Source organism: Lucilia sericata, unplaced genomic scaffold (genome assembly GCF_015586225.1).
Source record: "Lucilia sericata isolate MDLA Ls3-8-SP2 unplaced genomic scaffold, ASM1558622v1 Contig000405F_arrow, whole genome shotgun sequence".
Lineage (NCBI taxonomy): Eukaryota > Metazoa > Arthropoda > Insecta > Diptera > Calliphoridae > Lucilia > Lucilia sericata.
This window is the reverse complement of record NW_023994423.1, coordinates 190,830-210,872: the sequence shown is the minus strand read 5'-3', so window position 1 is coordinate 210,872 and position 20,043 is coordinate 190,830. Positions and strand designations below refer to the sequence as shown.

At 29.4% G+C, this 20,043-nt stretch overlaps 1 protein-coding gene across 1 annotated transcript in view; it reads right to left on the bottom strand.

Moving 5' to 3' along the window:
• Positions 1-1,776: 1,776 nt before the first annotated feature.
• Positions 1,777-20,043, bottom strand: part of LOC119604575 (cytochrome P450 307a1-like) — a 31,532-nt gene continuing 13,265 nt past the window's right edge. Inside the window, exon 2 of the mRNA XM_037957270.1 lies at positions 1,777-3,238. Coding sequence (XP_037813198.1) covers positions 2,058-3,238 — 1,181 coding nt within the window. The 3' untranslated portion in view covers positions 1,777-2,057. The remainder of the gene's footprint in view (positions 3,239-20,043) is intronic.

Here is a 20,043-nt window from a genome sequence, read left to right as displayed (position 1 = left end):
AGTTTGATTGGTATTGAAAATGCGAAATATCGGTCAACGATTTCACCTAGCCCCCATATTGCCCTATTCAGAAAATTACTATATTGCTTAAAAAAGCATCTATAGCGATGAAATTCAATATAAAAAAGTTTTATTGGAAATGTATTTGTCAAAGTTTATGAGGATCGGTATATAATTGACTCTATCCCTCATAAAAAGTCTCCTCAGAAAATGACTTTAAAGCTCATAATGTACTGCAATATAGCAACAAAATTCAACATAATCAAGTTTTAAAGGAACTAAAATATCTCTGTCAGATTTTATCAGAATTGGTCCATAATTGACCATACGTCTCATATAAGATCCCGTACAGAAAATTACATTAACGCTCATAACTGTCTTCATAATACCAGTTTAGCGACGAAATTAAACATAGTTACAAGTTCCACTTCAGAAAATGAATTTGTTATTTTAATGTCCAAATGTAAACATGAAACAAATAAAAATAGTTTTGTTTACTTTTTTCTTAATTTGGTTATTTTTTATTCGAATTTTGGTTAGAAAAAAAATTTTGTTGTGGCAACACTAGGGTGATCGATTATTCGACATTTTCCAAAAACCGGTTTTCGAATAGTTCGAATAGTTGACATTTCAAAAAAACCGGTGATATTTTTCAAATTCAGAAAAAACCGGTTAACCGGTTTTTCATAATAAATAAAAAAATATATGTTAATTTGAAGAAATTAATGTTTATGTTTAAATTTGATTAATAAAACATGGCCCGAAATGATTTTTAACAGTTTAACAGATTATAACTTTAGATCTAGTCGTCTGATTTACATTATTTCTTTAATATAAAAAAAAATTAGGAAAAAAAGTGGACACTTCTGTTAAACATAAGGTACTATGTAATCCTAGCTTATTCTAAAGCCCTTTTAGGAAATTTTCATAGGCATTCCAACACTTCCACTTCAGCGGTAAATTAATTATTGTAATTGGAATATAATCTTAAGATTAATAAAATTTTATTAAACAGTTATCAATTTTACAAATAAAATTTTTAATTAATTAGGAAAATCAAAAAAGTTTAACCAATGGTGCTTTAGAAAAATATATCCTAGTTCCTGGACTCGAATATTTTTAAAATTTAAACGGGCTGTATTATTATTTACTTCAAAATTTAATTTAAATAATCTTTGAATACAAAGCAAATAAAAGTATTCGAAACCGGTTTTTAAAAAGTGAAAAAACCGTGTTATTCGATATTCGAAAAATCAACATTTAGAAAAAACCGACACTGGTAAAGCAGAAAAAACCGGTTTTAAAACCGGTTGAAAAATCGAGTCGATCACCCTAGGCAACACTGCTTAAGCCATATTATCCCTGATGTTTATAGGGGAGCATTCCTTTTACGGCATATGGTTTGATGGTGGGTATATGAGATTCGGCACAGCCGAATATAACACTCTCACTTGTTTAGTTTTAACGTCAAAACATCGATGTGTATGAACGGTGTTTTCTAATATATGAAATGGAGATAAGGAAGAATTTACGAAAGTTCGACAGAAATACATTGACAAACTTCAAAAGAGACACGCAAAACTCGATTTCATCCGAAACCGCTTCAAACCCAAAATCGTTTTGTTTTAGTTATAAGATTTAATTATTTATTTTAAGGCCTAAAAATATAGTTTGAATCTATAATTTAAATGAAACGTAAAAAATATTTTACTTAGTTGGGAATAGTGACTCAAATTTGTTAATATGTACCAGATAAATCAATACACACACAAATTCTTAAGAGTTAAGAAAATAATCATTTTATTTTAGTTGTATTTTTCAGTCATGTGTTGTATAACGTATGTGGGTAACTACATTAAATAATTAATATATTAAATACATATTTATAACTTAAAGTATTATATATATTACAGTAATAATATTATTTTTCAATATGAAATAATTGAAATATCTTTTAAAGAAATTAATAAAATTGAAGATAAACCTTTAAAATTTACTTCTTTGAAATTTGTTTTCTATATTTAAAACTTAGTCGAACTTAGAATAATTGGTAGTGCTTATGGTGATCGAGGTTTTAGTGTGAGAAGAAATGTATCAGGCGGCACAGCTACACAAGCCGGATATGTTTTTATTTGTGATAAATCTTTGCTTGAAATATCGAATTTGTGCATTATATTAGCAAGCATTATAAATCCGAATCCCTTTACCAAGTTCTGACCAATGCATGTTCGTTTTCCAATGCTAAATGGTAGAAAATGTGGTATATTTTTCTTAAGTTGAACGTGTTGCACATTTTTTGTAACTGGATCAATTTTGGGTGGATTAAGTGGTAAAATAAATCGTTCAGGATTGAATTTTTCTGGTTCATTCCAGTATTTAGGGCTGGTGTTTAACTCATAATTGTTGATGAATACAATTGTGCCCTTGGTCACGCCATAACCTCCAATTGCAACATCTTCAGTTGCAACGTGTGGTACAATAGGCGACGAACAGTATCTTAATACTTCATAAATTGTTCCAACAGTATATGGCATGTTATCAGTGTCCATAAGAGAAATAAATCTTTGATTTTTACTAAGGATATTATCCACTTCCGCCTGAATTTTTTTACCAGTTTCGGGGTTTTTAACTATATAAGCTAACGCCAACATTACGAGGTTTCCTATAGCAGAGTGGCCACCAATAAAATCTTCCAACATATATATTATAGTATCACGAGATACGTCATCATTCTCGCCAAGACTTTTTAATAACGCATCAGTAAAATCTCTTTCTGGCGCTTCAGCGTCAACATTTCTTTCTCTATCATTTATTATACGTTCTAAAATAAATTTTCGAATTGTATTCGACCAATGAACAATCTTCTTCATATGATTTGCATAGAATGGACTTAGCCATGGTAAAAAATCTACAGCATATCCTTGGTTAATCTCCCAAAATATTTCATCAAAACAACGTACTATATATTGAAATTCTTTATCATCATAATCAAAACGAATGGAGCACATATACTGACTGAACATATTAGCACAAGTTTGCTGAACTAGAGGCTTTAATGCAATTTCCTCTCCATCCTTTTTCACGGTAGCACTTAAACGATCTAAAAATTCTTGCATTTCATAGCAACCAACATCCGACATTTTTTGATAAAATGAAGTTGCGTCGCGTGGAGAACAGTGTTTACGAGCTAAATTTCTGCGTTTTTGCTGAAGTTGGGACCAATCACAAAGGGCCAATGCTAGAAAAAAAGGAAAATAAAATCATGCAATTTAATTACCGGTAATATGAAATAAATATAATTTAAAATGGAAAGCTTATGCTTTTCAAGAAAAATTTTACTTTTTTAATTTAAATTTTTGTAATCTGAAGACTAAAAATAAAATGATGTGATCTAAAAACTGATTAAATGTATAATAGGTAGGAAATTAATATTTTATTATTTAGTTATTGAGTTATTTTTAAATCATTCCTATTTATTTCTTAAAAAATAATTATATTTTTAAATAAAAATACAATTTGGCATTGATTTTTTCTTATAAATGTAAAAAATGTGGTTTGTCGGCAGTCGTTTTATTTTATTTCGTCGCCCTCCCTTTTTAATTTGGTTTGTCAACAGCAGTTAAATTTGTAAATAACCTGTAAATGCCCTACAAAAATAATTGGAGTATAAAATCTATTTAGGTTGTCCCAAAACCTGTAAACATTATTCGAGAACATGATTCGTTTAGCAAGTCCTATGTAATGCAGGCATGTGTCATGTTTATTTTATTTATTTTTTTAAGCCCAAATTACATAGAACCTTGCTGCGGATCATGTAGACCCATAATTTATCGTGGAAGTTGTTTTGGAATTACTCCGATGTTATACATACATTTTTATCTGGGGCATCACAATGTTAAATAGACTACATATGTTTTTTTCCATATATTTGGATTTTTTTGGACCAGCCCTAGTCCTTTGAGGAGTACTCTTTACATGAGTGTGTTGTAGTCTCATTTTTTGCAGGGTTGTGAAATGTTTATGCTCTAATTTGTAGACCCTCATTGTCTCATCAATATTATCAATTATTTGACTTTTTCAAAAATCGGTTTTCGGATTTTCAGAAAATCCACATTTATTCAAAGGAAATAAATAAAAGAAACAAAATGTACGTTTTTATATAAAAGGCATTTAAAAAAACAAAGCAAGGAATATAATGAAATATTAACAATAATTATTAAATTTTACATTTTCAGTTGTATTCACTAATTACCCATCCAAAAAATCAATACTTATAGGGGCATTTATAATTTGAAGACAACAAAATAGTTTGATACACACCATGTTTTTGTAATAGAATTAAATACAAATGAGTATAATCAGTTTAACAAATTCTGTGAGAAATTGTAGTTTTGGATCTAGAGCCATTCAAGGTCTTTCGGAATTAATTTCTCAGATTAAAATATGAAAATATATTAAATTATGAAGAGTTTGGACCTTTTTTAAAATACTATTTAGCTTCTTTTTCTGAAGTTCACTTCCAAAAAAATTAGATAAAGATTGGGTTAGGTACTGATCTGTGGCATTGCTGGGATATATACAACTTTCGGAAAACGTGAAAACATCCCAGCAAAAAATCTAAAATTGTTGGTAATAGCCAGTAGTTATTTCATACATTACTTGGTAATGAGTGTTCATTATCATCCACATTATTTCATTTAGCTGAATAGGTTATTACTGGTAAAGAACTAAACAATTTGGATTTGTTACAGCTCAATTGTCTAGGACGTTCATTTAACAAAAAGGTTCGTGGTTCAAGCCCTGCTGGATACTGTTTATTTTTTTTTTTTTTTCAAAATGACATTCATTTACATATTTTTTTAAAAAGCCGTTCTCAAAATTACAAAAAGCAACATGTTAATGGAGCATCAAGTAAGCGGCTGGAGTGGGAAACATAGAGAACAACTGAATGCCTGAGTTCAAATCCCGGCCGAGGAATTTTTTTTATTTTTTGTTTTCTACATACAAAGTCGGCCCAAAATAACTAGCTATCACATAACATATTTGTAGGTTTATTTGTAACTAGTTATTTCGCAAAGTTTTTGTAATCAAATTAGTAACCATTTATTAATTTGTTTAAGGTAGGTACATATTATTTGAACCTCGTCGAACAAAAATAATTAGTTATTCACCCCAAAAGTAATTAGTTTCCACGTGATTCCAATATTACTTTCTAGATTACTAGGTAATGAAAATTTTTGCTGGGATGTTGTGTTGTTAAAGCATTTGAATAAAAAATCCCAAAAAACAGACAGTAAAATTTAAAACAAATATATATATATATTTTTTGTTTTTAATTTTTAAGAATAAAATTAAAAAAGAAATGTTTTAAAAATATACAAAAAATAAAAAGTACAACTCGAAAATATGCCTTAAATTTCTACAAAACTCAAAACACGTTCGATGCCAAAATTGTTAAAGTGGTCTGAAATGTATAAATATCTTATCCATGAGTCCATACGACGAACCATAAAAAATATGTATTTGCATATTTTAGTTTCCCTGGTTATGACTAATGTAGAATCTGTTGACTTATAACGCTTAATATGATACAACGTCGATTGTGAATTGAGCAAATGTGTGTTTGTTGTGATAACAAGCAAATTATCTGAAACCCTTCAATGCGTTAGTATTAAATAAATATGTGCATAAATTTACCAACTGATTTGCGGTTGTATTTTTTTATTTATTTGCCCCTTTCGTTATAAACCGTTAAAAAAATATTCGTTTTTAATGTATATTGTCTGTTTTTTTGCTATTAAACTTGTTTCATTGAAGAGAGGCATCGTTTTCATGGTTTTTCTATAAAATTCTTAAGGAGCACATAATTATGTACATACATTAATATTATATGTATATATGTATGTAGGCAGGTATTATATAATGGACAGCTTAAGCGAGAAACATACATACATATTAATATTTATCGAAAACCGGTGACTTATCTAGCAATCTAATGCTGCTTACCAAGAAATGCTAATGCCTTTTGTAGCGTGTTTAGAAATGTGAATTTTATTATAAATTTATGTGCATTCGTACTAAGTATAGTACACAAATACAAGTACTTGTTATAATATACATACATACGTATGTATGTATGTATATACATATGATTGTATGTACATGTTTATGTACATTGTGAGGAAATTAATGATTTGTACTTTTAAAAATCTTGAGCAGAATAATTAAGATATGCTTGGTTGATATTATGAATAAATCATTAAGTTTATATGTTTTGTTCTTCTAATGATTTAATTTTTTTATGAATGATATGATTTTGCTGTTGATGGTGCTAAAACGCTAAATATGTATGTTGAACTATTTATGTACAGTCGATACAAACCAAACTCGGACACTAATGACAACGCTTTAAAAGTTAATTTAACAAACAATCTTAAGAAAATGGTTTTAACATTAGTCGGTAATATTGGATCAGGATAATGTCCCGAATGTCCTCACTTCACGAAAAAATGAAGAAGTCGTTGGATTCTCTTAACAAAAACAGCTCGGATGAGTGAAATGGGATTAAAAAAAATTGTACATAATTATTGGCAAAAATTAGTCATCTTCATCCCAAACAGACTCTAATTTGTCATATAAAATTAAATAGTAGAAAAAATATAAATTTTTTTAATAATTTTAATTTTATAAACAATGAAATTAAATGTTGTATGTATTTAATCCCATTATGGGACTATAAAGCCCTTAAAAGAAATCGTATAAGCTTTCTTTTGAGCAAAAAATAAGGGCCATTTTGAAAAAAAATTTTAAAAAATAATGAAATTTTTTTTAGTAACAATGAAGAAATAGCTATCTGATCTCCTTTGGACAATTTTTGTTAGGACCAATAAGTGAAAAGTTATACTCATTTGAATAAAACCCTGTATGACCAAAATGTCCAACTTTGACCCCCTCTAAGTCCGGCAGTCTGGTATACTATCCAATAGTACTAACCTTGTTGCAAATTTCATCTAAATCGGAAGACATCGATTTTAAAATTGGGTCACTTGACACGAAATTGCCCATATGCATATAAAATTCTAACGTAACTGACTGACTGAATTACTGACAGATTCATCATTGCACAGCCTAAACGGTTGAAGCTAAAGAGGTGAAATTTGGAAGGAGGTTGGTGTCCCACCAAATAAATCCACTAAGATGGAAATTCGAATGTTTAGGGGGTAAAAAATAGCAAAAACGGGTAAAAAGATACTAAAACAGTTTAAAGCTTATCGTCGTTCATTAAAAAAAAGAAGCGGACAGGTGTCTGATAATTTTTTCAAATTCGGACCCTTTAGGGAATATATAGGTAAAAATTTGTATTTTGGAACTTTTTTGCACCCATGTATCATTTTAACCAGTGAACATTCAAGCATTAAGCATATAGAGCCCGGATTAAGTGAGAACCTATAAAAGGGACTTTTTGGCACTTTTGCGTTCTTCAACTGGTACTTTTTGAGTTTTCTATTATAATTACGGTGACCAGACGTTCTGTATTATACAGAACAGTACTGTATTTTAGAGCCCTGTTCTGTATAAATTATTCTTCGCTAAAAAACGTGAACATGTTCTGTATTTTATTTAGTGTTCTGTATTTGTTCAGTATTTCGTTATTTTTCCAGTTTTACATAAAAACGCATAGAAAAACACGTAAGAAATACATAAATATTAAAAAATTCAGTCACAAATGTTGGTAATACAGTTTTTTTAAGATAATGCAACTTGTTAAATAAGCTTATTGTGTATTTCGGGAAAGGATCTAGTATGGCAGCATGACCAATTATAGACCGATCGTAAACAATTCTTAAAGTAACATTTCTAAATATAAAACATTTCAGTAAAATTTTTTATCTATATTGTTATTTGGTAATATAAATAACGCGTGTTTAAGTGATTTTCGGAAGGGGACCTTGTATGGAACCGATCGCACCCATATTATTAACCGATCGTGAAGAAAATCTTGAAATAGCTTTTTTTATACAAAGCTAATAATTGTGACAAGTTTTGTAAGGATGTCGTTATTTGGTAATAAGTAATGTGCGTTCAAGAGATTTTCGGAAGAGGACCTCGTATGGGAGCTATAACCAATTATGTGCCGTTCGTTTCACACAGGAAGGGCAACTTGGTCGTAGCTCAAAATTATGGACCGATCGAAAAAAATAACGGTATCTTTTCTGTGTATGAAAGTAATCTTTCTGACAAATCAAGCTCTCGTCTAGCAACGAATGTAACATGATTTTCATGGATTATATTGCATAGTTTTCGTGAAAATTACATCAGAATGTGCTGAAATACTTATTTTTTCGGAGTATTTTTAAATTTTGATTCATAACTTTTCCCGATGTGAACCGTTTTATCTCATTCTGTCTGGCACTTTTTCGTTCTTCAACTCTTTCTTTAATTGTCTGTAATATTGAGAATAGCCCATTCAGACCGAGTCGAAATTACTTCATTTCGGCTTGAAATTATGAACGAAATCTAACCTGTTCAGACTGATGATTTTAAAACTTAAAATGATTTCGTTGACTGTTTTGGTATGGTTGTAAAAATTGTTAGTTTTTTTGACTTAGACAGACATGTTCTTTGTAATTTCAAGTAAATTTCAATGAAATTAAGCAAAATAACTTAATTTCAAAATAACAAAATATATGGGAAATTACTTAAATTGCGTAGATTTCGATCGAAATCACGAAATTCTTAATTTTGTTCGGTCTGAATGGGCTATTATAGATTTACAATAATAATATTTATTTTATCCCATTACGATGAGGGTAGCGAAGCACACTGGGTATAGCTAGTTTCCTATATGGTAAAATCTATTTTTGCATATCATTAGTCGTTTTTGAGCTTAGTGCATTATTTTTTTATTACAATGATATTTTTAAATCTAAATATTTTTAATTCCGATACAGATTATGTCACAATTTGCCTTTCTAATATTAGCTAAAGATTTATAATTAAAATTAATTAAAATAATTAATAAAAATTAGTGAACATAATCTACAAATGTTTCCACTAAATTTCATTGACATCAGACTACGACTTCAACAAGCTCTAATATAGACAACCGACTTTAATTTGTTTCTACTTCTTTGGAAATTAAAACATTTTTACAAAATATTTAAAGATAATGTCTGATTTTAATAAAATTTAGTGGGAATATTACAATACGTGGACTGTAGCCACCAATTTTTTCTAATTATAAATATGATCTGTGATACTATCTGAAATTATGGATAGACAGACATTGCACTATGGGTCGTAAACCGATTTTGAGATAATACGTACTTATAACAGTGTATAAGCTTTATTAACTGCTGATGAATAACGTAAAAATTACGACAAATTTGTTATTGGTATAATTTATACTTATAATATTAGTGCAATGGAAAAATAATCCACTATGACGATATACATATATTAATGAAATATATGGTATAAACTTAAGGAAGTGAACCTTATATAAGAATTATGACCATTATGGACTGATCCGAAATTTTTTTTCAGAATGGTTTGTACTAGGGTTGTCAATTATTCGTGTTTAAAATTATTCGAATAAAAATTTTCAACATTTTTTTCATTCGAGTAGTCGATTAAATTTTAAAAATTGTTCGAAAGAATAACGAATAAATAGTTTTATTCGAATAATTTAATAAAATATAAATAAAACTTGCCAAACACCTTCAAAATACGGGTAAAAAATGGATTTTCGTACATTAATGCACTTATTATTATTAAGTCAGTAACTTAGTTGAATCTCAACCTATTTTAAATTTATCAATTTTTTATTCGTTTGAAGAAATACAAATTTTTTCCTTCGATTAATCGAATAATTTTTATTCGAATGACAACCCTAGTATATACACAAAATATGCTCATGGAAATATTTATATCTATAAGTTTATTCCGATATATTTACTTATTAATGAAATATGCGATTTTCGAAAATGGATATGACAGATATGACCAATTATGGACCGATCTGAAAAATATTGGTAGAGTTATATATATATGCAAAACATATTTAAGTCGAATATTATTTAAAAATCTTAATTTCTTTATTAGTTACATATGTACATTTAAGTGATTTTAGGACGTGGACCTGTATGGGAGCTATGACAACTATTTATCTATCCGGGACAAATTTCGCAGGGTGGTTTATATGTATTTAAAAAACATTTGTGAAGAATTTTATACCGATATCTTCATTCCTTAATGAAATATGTGCGTTTACGTGGTTATCGGAAGTGGGTCTTATATGGGAGCTATGCCCAATTATTCACCGATTCGAAAAATATTTTTCAGAGTGATATATGTATACACATAACATTAGTTATGATTAGTTATGTGTTTTTAAGTTGTTTTCGAAAGTGAACCTCATATGGGAGCTGTGACCAAATAGGAACGATACGGAAAAAATTTAGCAGAGTGTTTTATATTTACTTTAAACACATTCATATTGAATTTTATACCGATATCTTCATTCCTTAATTATTGACTGATCCGAAAAAAAATTTCAAATTGATATATGTATTCACAAAACATATTTATGCAGAATATTATTCCACTATCTTTATTTCTTAATTAGTTATGTGCATTTAAGTGACTTTCGGAAGTGAACTTTGTATGGGAGCTACGACCATTTATGGACCGACACAGATTTACGTTCATAATATGATTTCTGTTCATATTATATACATATGTGCAAAAAACTTAATTTTTTCGAGGTAGTCTGAAATTTTTGCTCATAACTTTTTTCAATTTTCAATACCAAACTGCTTAATGACTATTTTCGAAGAATTTGGTTGAATTCCTTTGCTTAGTTTTAAAGTGAGCATGTTTTACACAGACAGACGGACGGACACAGCTAAATCAACACAGAATTTGATAAGGACCGGGTCTCCGATTAATATTTCTTGGTGTTACACACGGAATGACAAACTTATATATACCCTCTATCACACATTTTTGTGGATTTATCTACTTAAAAACAAACTACTTACTTGACAGCAATCGTAGTAAGTACTTACTCCCTATTTGTAAGCGAGCGTGGTAAGTACTTGCCTCCAATGTCATCACCGTATTAAAATAATGAATGCTATTGTGTAAGTAATTTTTAGCAAATTAACTCCATAATTATCAATGATAGTTTTTGCTGCAATGGTATATAGTAGTCATTAACCAAACCCAATTGGAAAAAAGTGCTAGATATTTTGGAATAAAATGCTATAAAGTGCTAAAAATAAAAAAATGCTACAAAGGAAAAAGTTCTAACAAAATTTATAAAAATAATGATTGATTATTGCAAAATATTTCAAATTAAATTTTAAAACTAAAACTGCATAAATAATATTTTTAGTACGTTTACGCAAACGTCCCAAATCCATTATTATAGAGCGATTTTAAATCGGAATTTAAAATGAGCTTTCAATAAAATTTTTCGAATTTGTTATAAAATAACGAGTTTTTGAACAGATCCAAAAGGAACCAGTTCAGTTTCTGTAACAGCTACCTTGGAACTAGTGATGTTGCATTATTTCTGGAACCTGTTCTGTCGAAAAATTTTGAATTTACAAAGACCTCTAAAGAGTTTTCATGAAATCAATTCTTAGAATATTTCCATATGTACAAAATTCGATCTCAACAATTTGAAACATAAATCGCTGGAAAAAGTATTTTGTTCTAAAGAAGATTTATATGTTCTCTAAAGCTTCGCTAGAAGTAATTCTGTGGGTAGCAAAATCAAAATAAAATGATAGAAGTGCTCTAAAATTTAGATTTTCCTTGAATGGGTCTTTCTTACTTTGTTCATATTATAATTTCCACGAATCCTAGTATTATTTGGTGTGCTGATACCAAATACAATAAAAATTTGCATCATCCAACTATTTTCCACATTTTGATATTTTAGTCCCCGTGACAGTCTACTTGGTTCTCAAATATTGATACCGAAATAAGTTAACACTTATACCGGTATCATACCGTACAATACCGTTATCATAAGGGTATCAATACCGGTATTACACCAGTTTCAATACCGATATATTGCCTCTATTTGCATTAAAGTTAGTAATAGTGGTATTTTCAAAATTTCAATAATGTCTGTTATGTCTGTTCTTACAAAAAAAAAGCCCATTTTGAAAAAAAAAAAAATAAAATAAAAAATAATATTTTTTATAGAACCAGTGAAGAAATAGCTACCCGAACTCATTTGGATAATTTTTGCTAGCACCAATAGGTGAAAAGTTACACTCATTTGAATAAAACCTTGTATGACCAAAATGTCAAATTTTGACCCTCTCTAAGTCCGGCAGTTCTTGACCGATAGAGCTGTAATAGAGAATAGAGGTGATAGTGTCTGGTCTACTATCCAATAGTACTAACCTTGGAGCAAATTTCATCTAAATCGATTTTTTTTTGATATAATATAACTACAGAGAATTTTTTTATCAATTTCGATAGATTTGCGTTTACATTGGGTTCTTGCAAACTAATTTTGCGATTTTCTAGCAAAATCTTAACATACCTGGTAAGCCAGAAAGTAATATTGGAAGCCAGTGGAAACTACTTACTACTTGGACCAACAAATAAGTAGTTACCTAAAATAACTAAATATATAGTTACCATTTGACTTACGGAAACTGTGCGAATAATGGGTTATTTAGTTTGTAACAAATTGTAAACGAAAAACTATTTATAAATCTACATATTAACAAGTCTGATTTGCATCGAATTGTATCTTTGCACACATGTCACACATAACATACACACAAACAAATATAAAAATTTCAGAGGTAGTCTCAGATTTTTGCACATATTTCAGTTATTTATGGACCGATTTTGCTAATTTTCAATAGGAAACTTCTCGAAAGCATATCTGACAGAATTATTGAAGATTTGGATCCCAAAGATATCTGGGGTCTTCAGAAAATTTCAACAGACAGACAGACGGACATGGCTTAATCGATTCTTCTAGCTATAAGGATCCTGAATATATGTATATATACATACTTTATAGGGCCGTAAAATTATATTGTTGAAATTACAAACGGAATGACAACAGACAGATAGACGGACATGGCTTAATCGATTCCGCTACCTATTAAGCCATGGGTTTGTGTTAACGAAACTTTATGCATTTCAATCAATCAATTTCCGACAAGGGTTCTCATTATTCGATTGGGCTAAATATTTACTGTAATTAATTTTAGATACTAATGAGCAAAATTAAAACAACTCAAGCAAATTTATTTTTGGACACCTCTAATGTACAAACACACATATTCATTAGGGATATAACTGTTTTTAGCGAAATTTTTGGCATGCCACCACATGATGGCCAATGTTGTACAAATAATGAATATAATTTTTTGGGGTAATTTTGAATCAAAAATAACTCGAACCAAGACCAGTTTTTTAAATAAAACAACTTTTACCCCCTTTTTGCCCATTTCATTACCTAAACGTTCGAGTTTCCAAAAATCACTTCATAATGGTTCTATACAATGTCCATGAAACCTAGTGAAAATTCATGATTATTGCTTTAACGGTTTGGGCTGAATGATGGTGAATCAGTCATTACATATATAATTGCAACTTTTTTGCAAGTGTGAGGAATACTTCCCTTATTTCAAATTATTTTTTAAAGTATGTCCGCAGTTATTATTAATTACAAAAACAACTTAGTTAAGGAAAAAGACGTATTTTTCCAAAATAAATAGTAACGAAAAACTTTATAGCGTTTTTTTGCGTGAAGTTTTTTAACAACCGCGAAAAAATAATACCGCGGTTTTTCATATTTTTTAATGCTCTATTTGACGATGCTATGCCAATTCTCATATTTGCAAAAAAATGTCAATAGTTATACATATACCTAATATACATATCAATAACGAAAAGAAATATTTATAGTCCGTACATTATAAAAACAAACCAATCTAGGGAACTGCAAATAAAATAATATCTGGAATCAGCAACATATCTAGGTAACTATAAATGTAAGACTTAAATTTATTTAAAGAAAACTAGATACATAGTTTTTCACTAAAATAAGTGATTATTACACGTATTACATGCAAGTACTTATTTGACTCTTGTATATATAAGTACATATTTAAATCATTACAAACAACTAATTATTATTTTATTTGAAATAATGAGATAAATATGTACCACCCATTACTTTGTAACCTACGAAATAACTATTACTCATTACCGAAATTCAAGAAAATTTAGCTGGGTTAGTTTAAATATAGAGACATTTTTATCAAATTCGACAGATTTGAGTTGTTATTATCTGTTTAATATGGTAAATACTTTACATTGGGTTCTTGCAAACTAATTTGGTATGATCTCTAGTAAATGTATATTTATATTAGATGTTTCTATTATTACATCTCTTTTTACTTTTTATACCCTTCACCTTCGTGAGAAGGGTATATATAAGTTTGTCATTCCGTTTGTAATTTCTACAATATAATTTTCCGACCTATAAAGTATATATATTCCGAGTCCTTATAGATAGCGGAGTCGATTAAGCTATGTCCGTCTGTCTGTGTGTTTGTTGAAATCAGTTTTCTGAAGACCCTAGATATCTTCGGGATCCAAATCTTCAATAGTTCTGTTGGACATACTTTCGATAACGGAGATATGAGTAAAAATCCGAGACAACCTCTGAAAATTTCATCAAAAAAGCAACAACAACACTGCTTATTGTATAAAAGGTTGGTTTCATTGCGATGTGTGTTTTGTTTTTTTGTGTATGTATTTCGTTTCATATGTTTGGATGGCTGTGGCTTCATCGCCTTGTGTATTTTGTTTTTTTTGTGTATATTGTTTCTAATGTTTGGATGGCTGTGGTTTCATTACGTTGTGTATTTTGTTTTTTCTGTTTTTTATTTCGCTTAGCATTGTTGTTGTTTCTCTTGTTTTGCTTAAGTTATGACAGGGTCGGGAAGATGAAATAAATTGACATTTTATAAAATTAATATTTTTTAAACACATTATGGTGAAGGGTATATAAGATTCGGCAAAGGCGAATATAGACTTCTTACTTGTTATAAAATATGTTTAATATTCTGCCAAAAAAAACAAGACCCACTAAAAATCGAAATTATGATTTCTTTTGTTCAAATATGTTTAATATAAAAAATAATAATTGTAACTTTTTATATATTCTTTGAATTGTTGTTGAATTTGAAAAATACCCATTACCCATATATTTTAACGCAACACATGTTGTTCATCCAGAACACACATATTTATTTTCTATTGGCCAGTGAACCGCACAACTCATTACACAACAAAATCATTCTTCTACCGTCCTTATGCGAAACAAACTTTCTGCAGAAGTGTTTAATCAAAGATTTAAATCAAATGTCGAAAAACACTACTCCCTCTATCCTCCTTCCCAAAACCTATTTTCTAGATCCAATATGCCCTAAGTGCTGGTTCAAAAAATACATAAATTCTCAAAAAATTTTTAGTTCGTTTTTACGTCAATCATTTGATCAATGAACATTAGAGTGTTTCAAGCTTGTATGAAGGAAAAAATATTGTCCGACAGATCGTCCCCCCCTAGAATTGTTCTTTGGATTGTAAAACTATGTCATACAAAAAATTAGGCTGATGGGATAACGTTAACAGGTGTCGCAACGGCTCTAAAGTTTCCAAGGGGAAAATACCGATTATTTCCAGGTTTTGCTCAAATTTGGCCATTTTAGTAATCAATTTTGTACTTTATTGTAAAGGAATCGTAATGTGCACAGAGTAAACATCTCGAACACATATATATATTGTTCTCAGCTATGGCCAAAAAAGTTTTTCAAAGGCCGTTTCAAGTCTCTAATTTAATTTTTTTTTAAACTTTGTTAAACAAATTTCAAAATTTTCTTACAGTTTCGCTATACCTGCGATTTGAACTCGGCGTATTTCGGGAAAATCGCATTTTTGGCAATATTTAAGAGAATACGTATTTACTGTTATACATTTTAAATCAATTTATCATATATAGTCCGATATTTAAAATAGAGTCAAAAAAAAAACAAATTAACCCTTTAAGGCACTTGGGAACAATTTAACTAAGTGCCTCAAAGTTCAAAAACTCAAAAAAACACCATCTATCTATGCTCTATACAATTAGAGGAATAAAAGAAATAAAACCAAAAATTATATTATGTATTTAAGTATGAAAACGTATGAATTAACCCTTTTCGACCATATAAAGTTTGTATTTTTAGACATATTAGATTGAAAATCGACCTTAAAAAAGGATTACATAAAATATCAGTTTTAAAAACAAAATTTTTCTTTTTAAAATATTCACCTCAATTTCACTCCATAGTCAAAAAGGGTTTAAGTATAATTAACCCTTAATATATAATTTTTTATACCCACCATCAGAAGCGCCCATACAAGTGGCCCCCCTAAAAACAGTGTATACAGTCATAGCTGTTTTAAAAACTGCAGTATGCCAATGAAATTCCATTTTATATGAACCAAAATTTCCCTACCAAATTTTATGAGAATCGGTCCATAATTGACCTTACCACGCATATAAGGTCCCTCTCAGAAAACGACTATAACGCTCATAACTTGCTTCAACTAAAATCTGTCTTCCAAATTTAATAGAGATCGGTTCATAATTGACCCTACTCCCTATATAAGGTTCTTTCAGTAAATGACTATAACGCTTATAGCTTCTTCAAAAATATAGTAAAGCAACGAAATTCGACGTAAACAAGTTTTCGGAGAACAAATATCTCTCTGCCAAATTGTATGAAGATCGGCTCATAATTGACACTACCCCCTATATAAGGTTCACCTCAGAAAATTACTTCAAATTTCATAATTTGCTTCAAAATGCCAGTATATCAACGAAATTGGCATAAACATATTTTATAGAAACTAAAATCCAGCGTTTAAATATGCAGCACTAGCACCACTTCTCTTGTATATGACTATAAAATAAATGTGAAAATTTATCATTTTTGTATCACTTTGCTACTAAAAATTGCAGTCATATATATTCGTATTAATATAAAAATTGCAACTCGTGTTTGCAATTTCTAGTAGCAGGCAGACATAATTGCAGGCCAACAAAAATATATTTTTGTGCTTTAGCAGCGCACACTCAAATTTGTTAAACTAATATGGCGAGTATTGATGTTATTTATGTATGTATGTATGTATGTATGTATGTATGTATGTATGTATATATATATGTATGTATGTATGTATGTATGTATGTATGTATGTATGTATGTATGTATGTAGTATGTATGTATGTATGTATGTATGTATGTATGTATGTATGTATGTATATGTATGTATGTATGTTATGTATGTCTGTCTGTTTTATGTCTGTCTGTCTGTATGTCTGTATGTATGTCTGTATGTCTGTCTGTCTGTCTTCTGTATGTCTGTCTGTCTGTCTGTCTGTCTGCTGTCTGTCTGTCTGTCTGTCTGTCTGTCTGTCTGTCTTCTCCTGTCTGTCTGTCTGTCTGTCTGTCTGTCTGTCTGTCTGTCTGTCTGTCTGTCTGTCTGTCTGTCTGTCTGTCTGTCTGTATGTATGTATGTATGTATGTAGTATGTATGTATGTACATATGTATGTATGTCGATATTAATATGTATATTTATTATCATCCATATATCGATGATATTCGACCTATGATATCCTGTACTGATTGACATATTAATTGTTAAAATATAGTTTAAATATTCTCATAGTTTCTGTATGATATAACACAGAAAATACTACCTTGATATTTGTTTGTTTTTTTTCCTTAATGTATTACATAATAATGTTAACTACATTTCTTCAAAAAAAATTATATAATAATCTTCCACATTTTAACAGTGTGATTTGAAAATTTGTAAAGTAAGCTCATTAGAATTCAACGAAAAATATTTTAATTATGTGTGTTTACCCTGTTTTATATAAGGTGATTATAAATTTATTAATTTCTACAACAAAAAATATTTAAAACTATCATTTGGTTATAAAAATAATAAAAACATCTAAAGAACGCTTTTAATTTGAGTTTTGTTTTATGGGGTAGCCATATTTTCAATAACATACATATTTATTTAATTCATATGGAGGTTCCAAGCCCCCTAATAAAAGTCTGCACATTTTTTCCCAATGTTCATAATGAAGTTAAAGTTTTTCGTCAAAATTAGAAGATTCTGACTCTAATAGTTTCTGAGAAAAGCGATTTCTGTATTTAATTCATATGGGAGGTGCCACTATGTATATTTTACAAACTATTTTTTATGTTGCGAAAAATAATTATCCTTAATTAGAGACTGTTGTAACACTGGTATAACTGTTTATTCATAAAATAAAATATAAAAAAAACAATAAATAAATTTGCAGCTAGCAGTTGCAAAACAAAATTTAATTGCTGCAAGGAAAAACTCAGCGCAAATAAAAATATCATCAATACTAGCCATATTAGTTTAACAGATGTGAGTGTGCGCTGCTATAGCACAAAAATATATTTTTTTCTTGTACAAAAACAAGAGATTAATACTGTTCATTCGTGCTGCTAGAGATTGCAGTGTAACGTCGCAATTTTTCTAGTTAAACATAAAAACAGAACGGCAATATTTAGTAGCAATGTTTTTTTAATCTGAAAAAGTTTAAATATTTTTAGTATGACTAGTGATAAAAATGTGTATTTTGCGGCAAATGCTGACTAATATATTAGTAAAAGTAAACACTGCTAAAATCTCTCTGCCAAATATTAAGAGGATCGCCCCATAATTGATTCTAACCCCTCCCGCATGTAAGAATAGCAACGAAATTCGACATAAAGAACTTCAAAATGATAGAAAGCAATGAAATTCATCATAAACAAGTTTTATAAGAGTTTTATAAGACAAGAGAAATAAGAGCTTCCATCACTCTGACTATATTACTATTTAAAAAACATCGATTGTTATAGTTAGGTCCACTTTCGGAAATTCACCTAAAACCTAACACACATGATTTGATGGTGGGTATATAACACCAAGTTCACACGGAGAAGTTCAATTACTTAATTCGGCCTCTGAATGACAATAGACAATTAACCCAATCGCCATGTTGTTTTTTTTTTTTTCATTCTTTTTTTTGTCATTTTTTGGAATATTTGTGTGTGTATGATACAAAAATACGTTTATTACATTATTTCAACAGTTTAAGTTGTATATTTTGTATTTATTTGCATTTTTTGTAATTATATTTTTTATTTGTCTCCAACCAATGAAAACAAAAAGCTGATTATGATAAATACCCGATAAAAATTAGAGATGTCACATTCGTTCATTCATACGTAATTCAAACTGAATTACGTACAGCTTGTGTAATTCGCAGCTCAAATTTTGTATGGCGAATCATGTCATTCAGTACGTAATTGAGGGTTGAATGATGAATGAGAGCGTGAATTACAAATAATTGCACCATGTGTATGGGGTATAAGATTCGGCACAGCCGAATATAGCACTCTTACTTGTTTTATTTCAGTTATTCCTCTAATTATATAGAGCATTATTCAAATAGATAGTGTTTTGACGAATTTTTGAAATTTGGTGTTAAATTGTTCCCAAGTGCCTCAAAGGGTTATATATGATGAATTCCAGTCAGTTTTGGTAATTATGGCCAACAAATAAATATAATTTCGATGTGGTACACTGAGAATTCCCAAAAATCGCGAAATTTTACCTTTGAACACCACAGCTTATAATACTCTGAAAATACTTTATTTAAAATGTACAACAGTAAAGAATTAATACATATTCTCTAAAATATTAAAAAAATGCGATTTTTCCGAAATCCGCCGAGTTCAAATCGCAGGTACAGCTAAACTGTAAGAAATATTGATCTAATTTTTTACCATTTAAAGCCTTATCTATTGTCCATAAATCCCCTTGAGATCTCCTAAAAATTTTAAATTTGTTCAACAAAGTTGAAAAAATCTAACTTTTTTGACCATAACTGAGAACAAGTTATCTTATAAGGA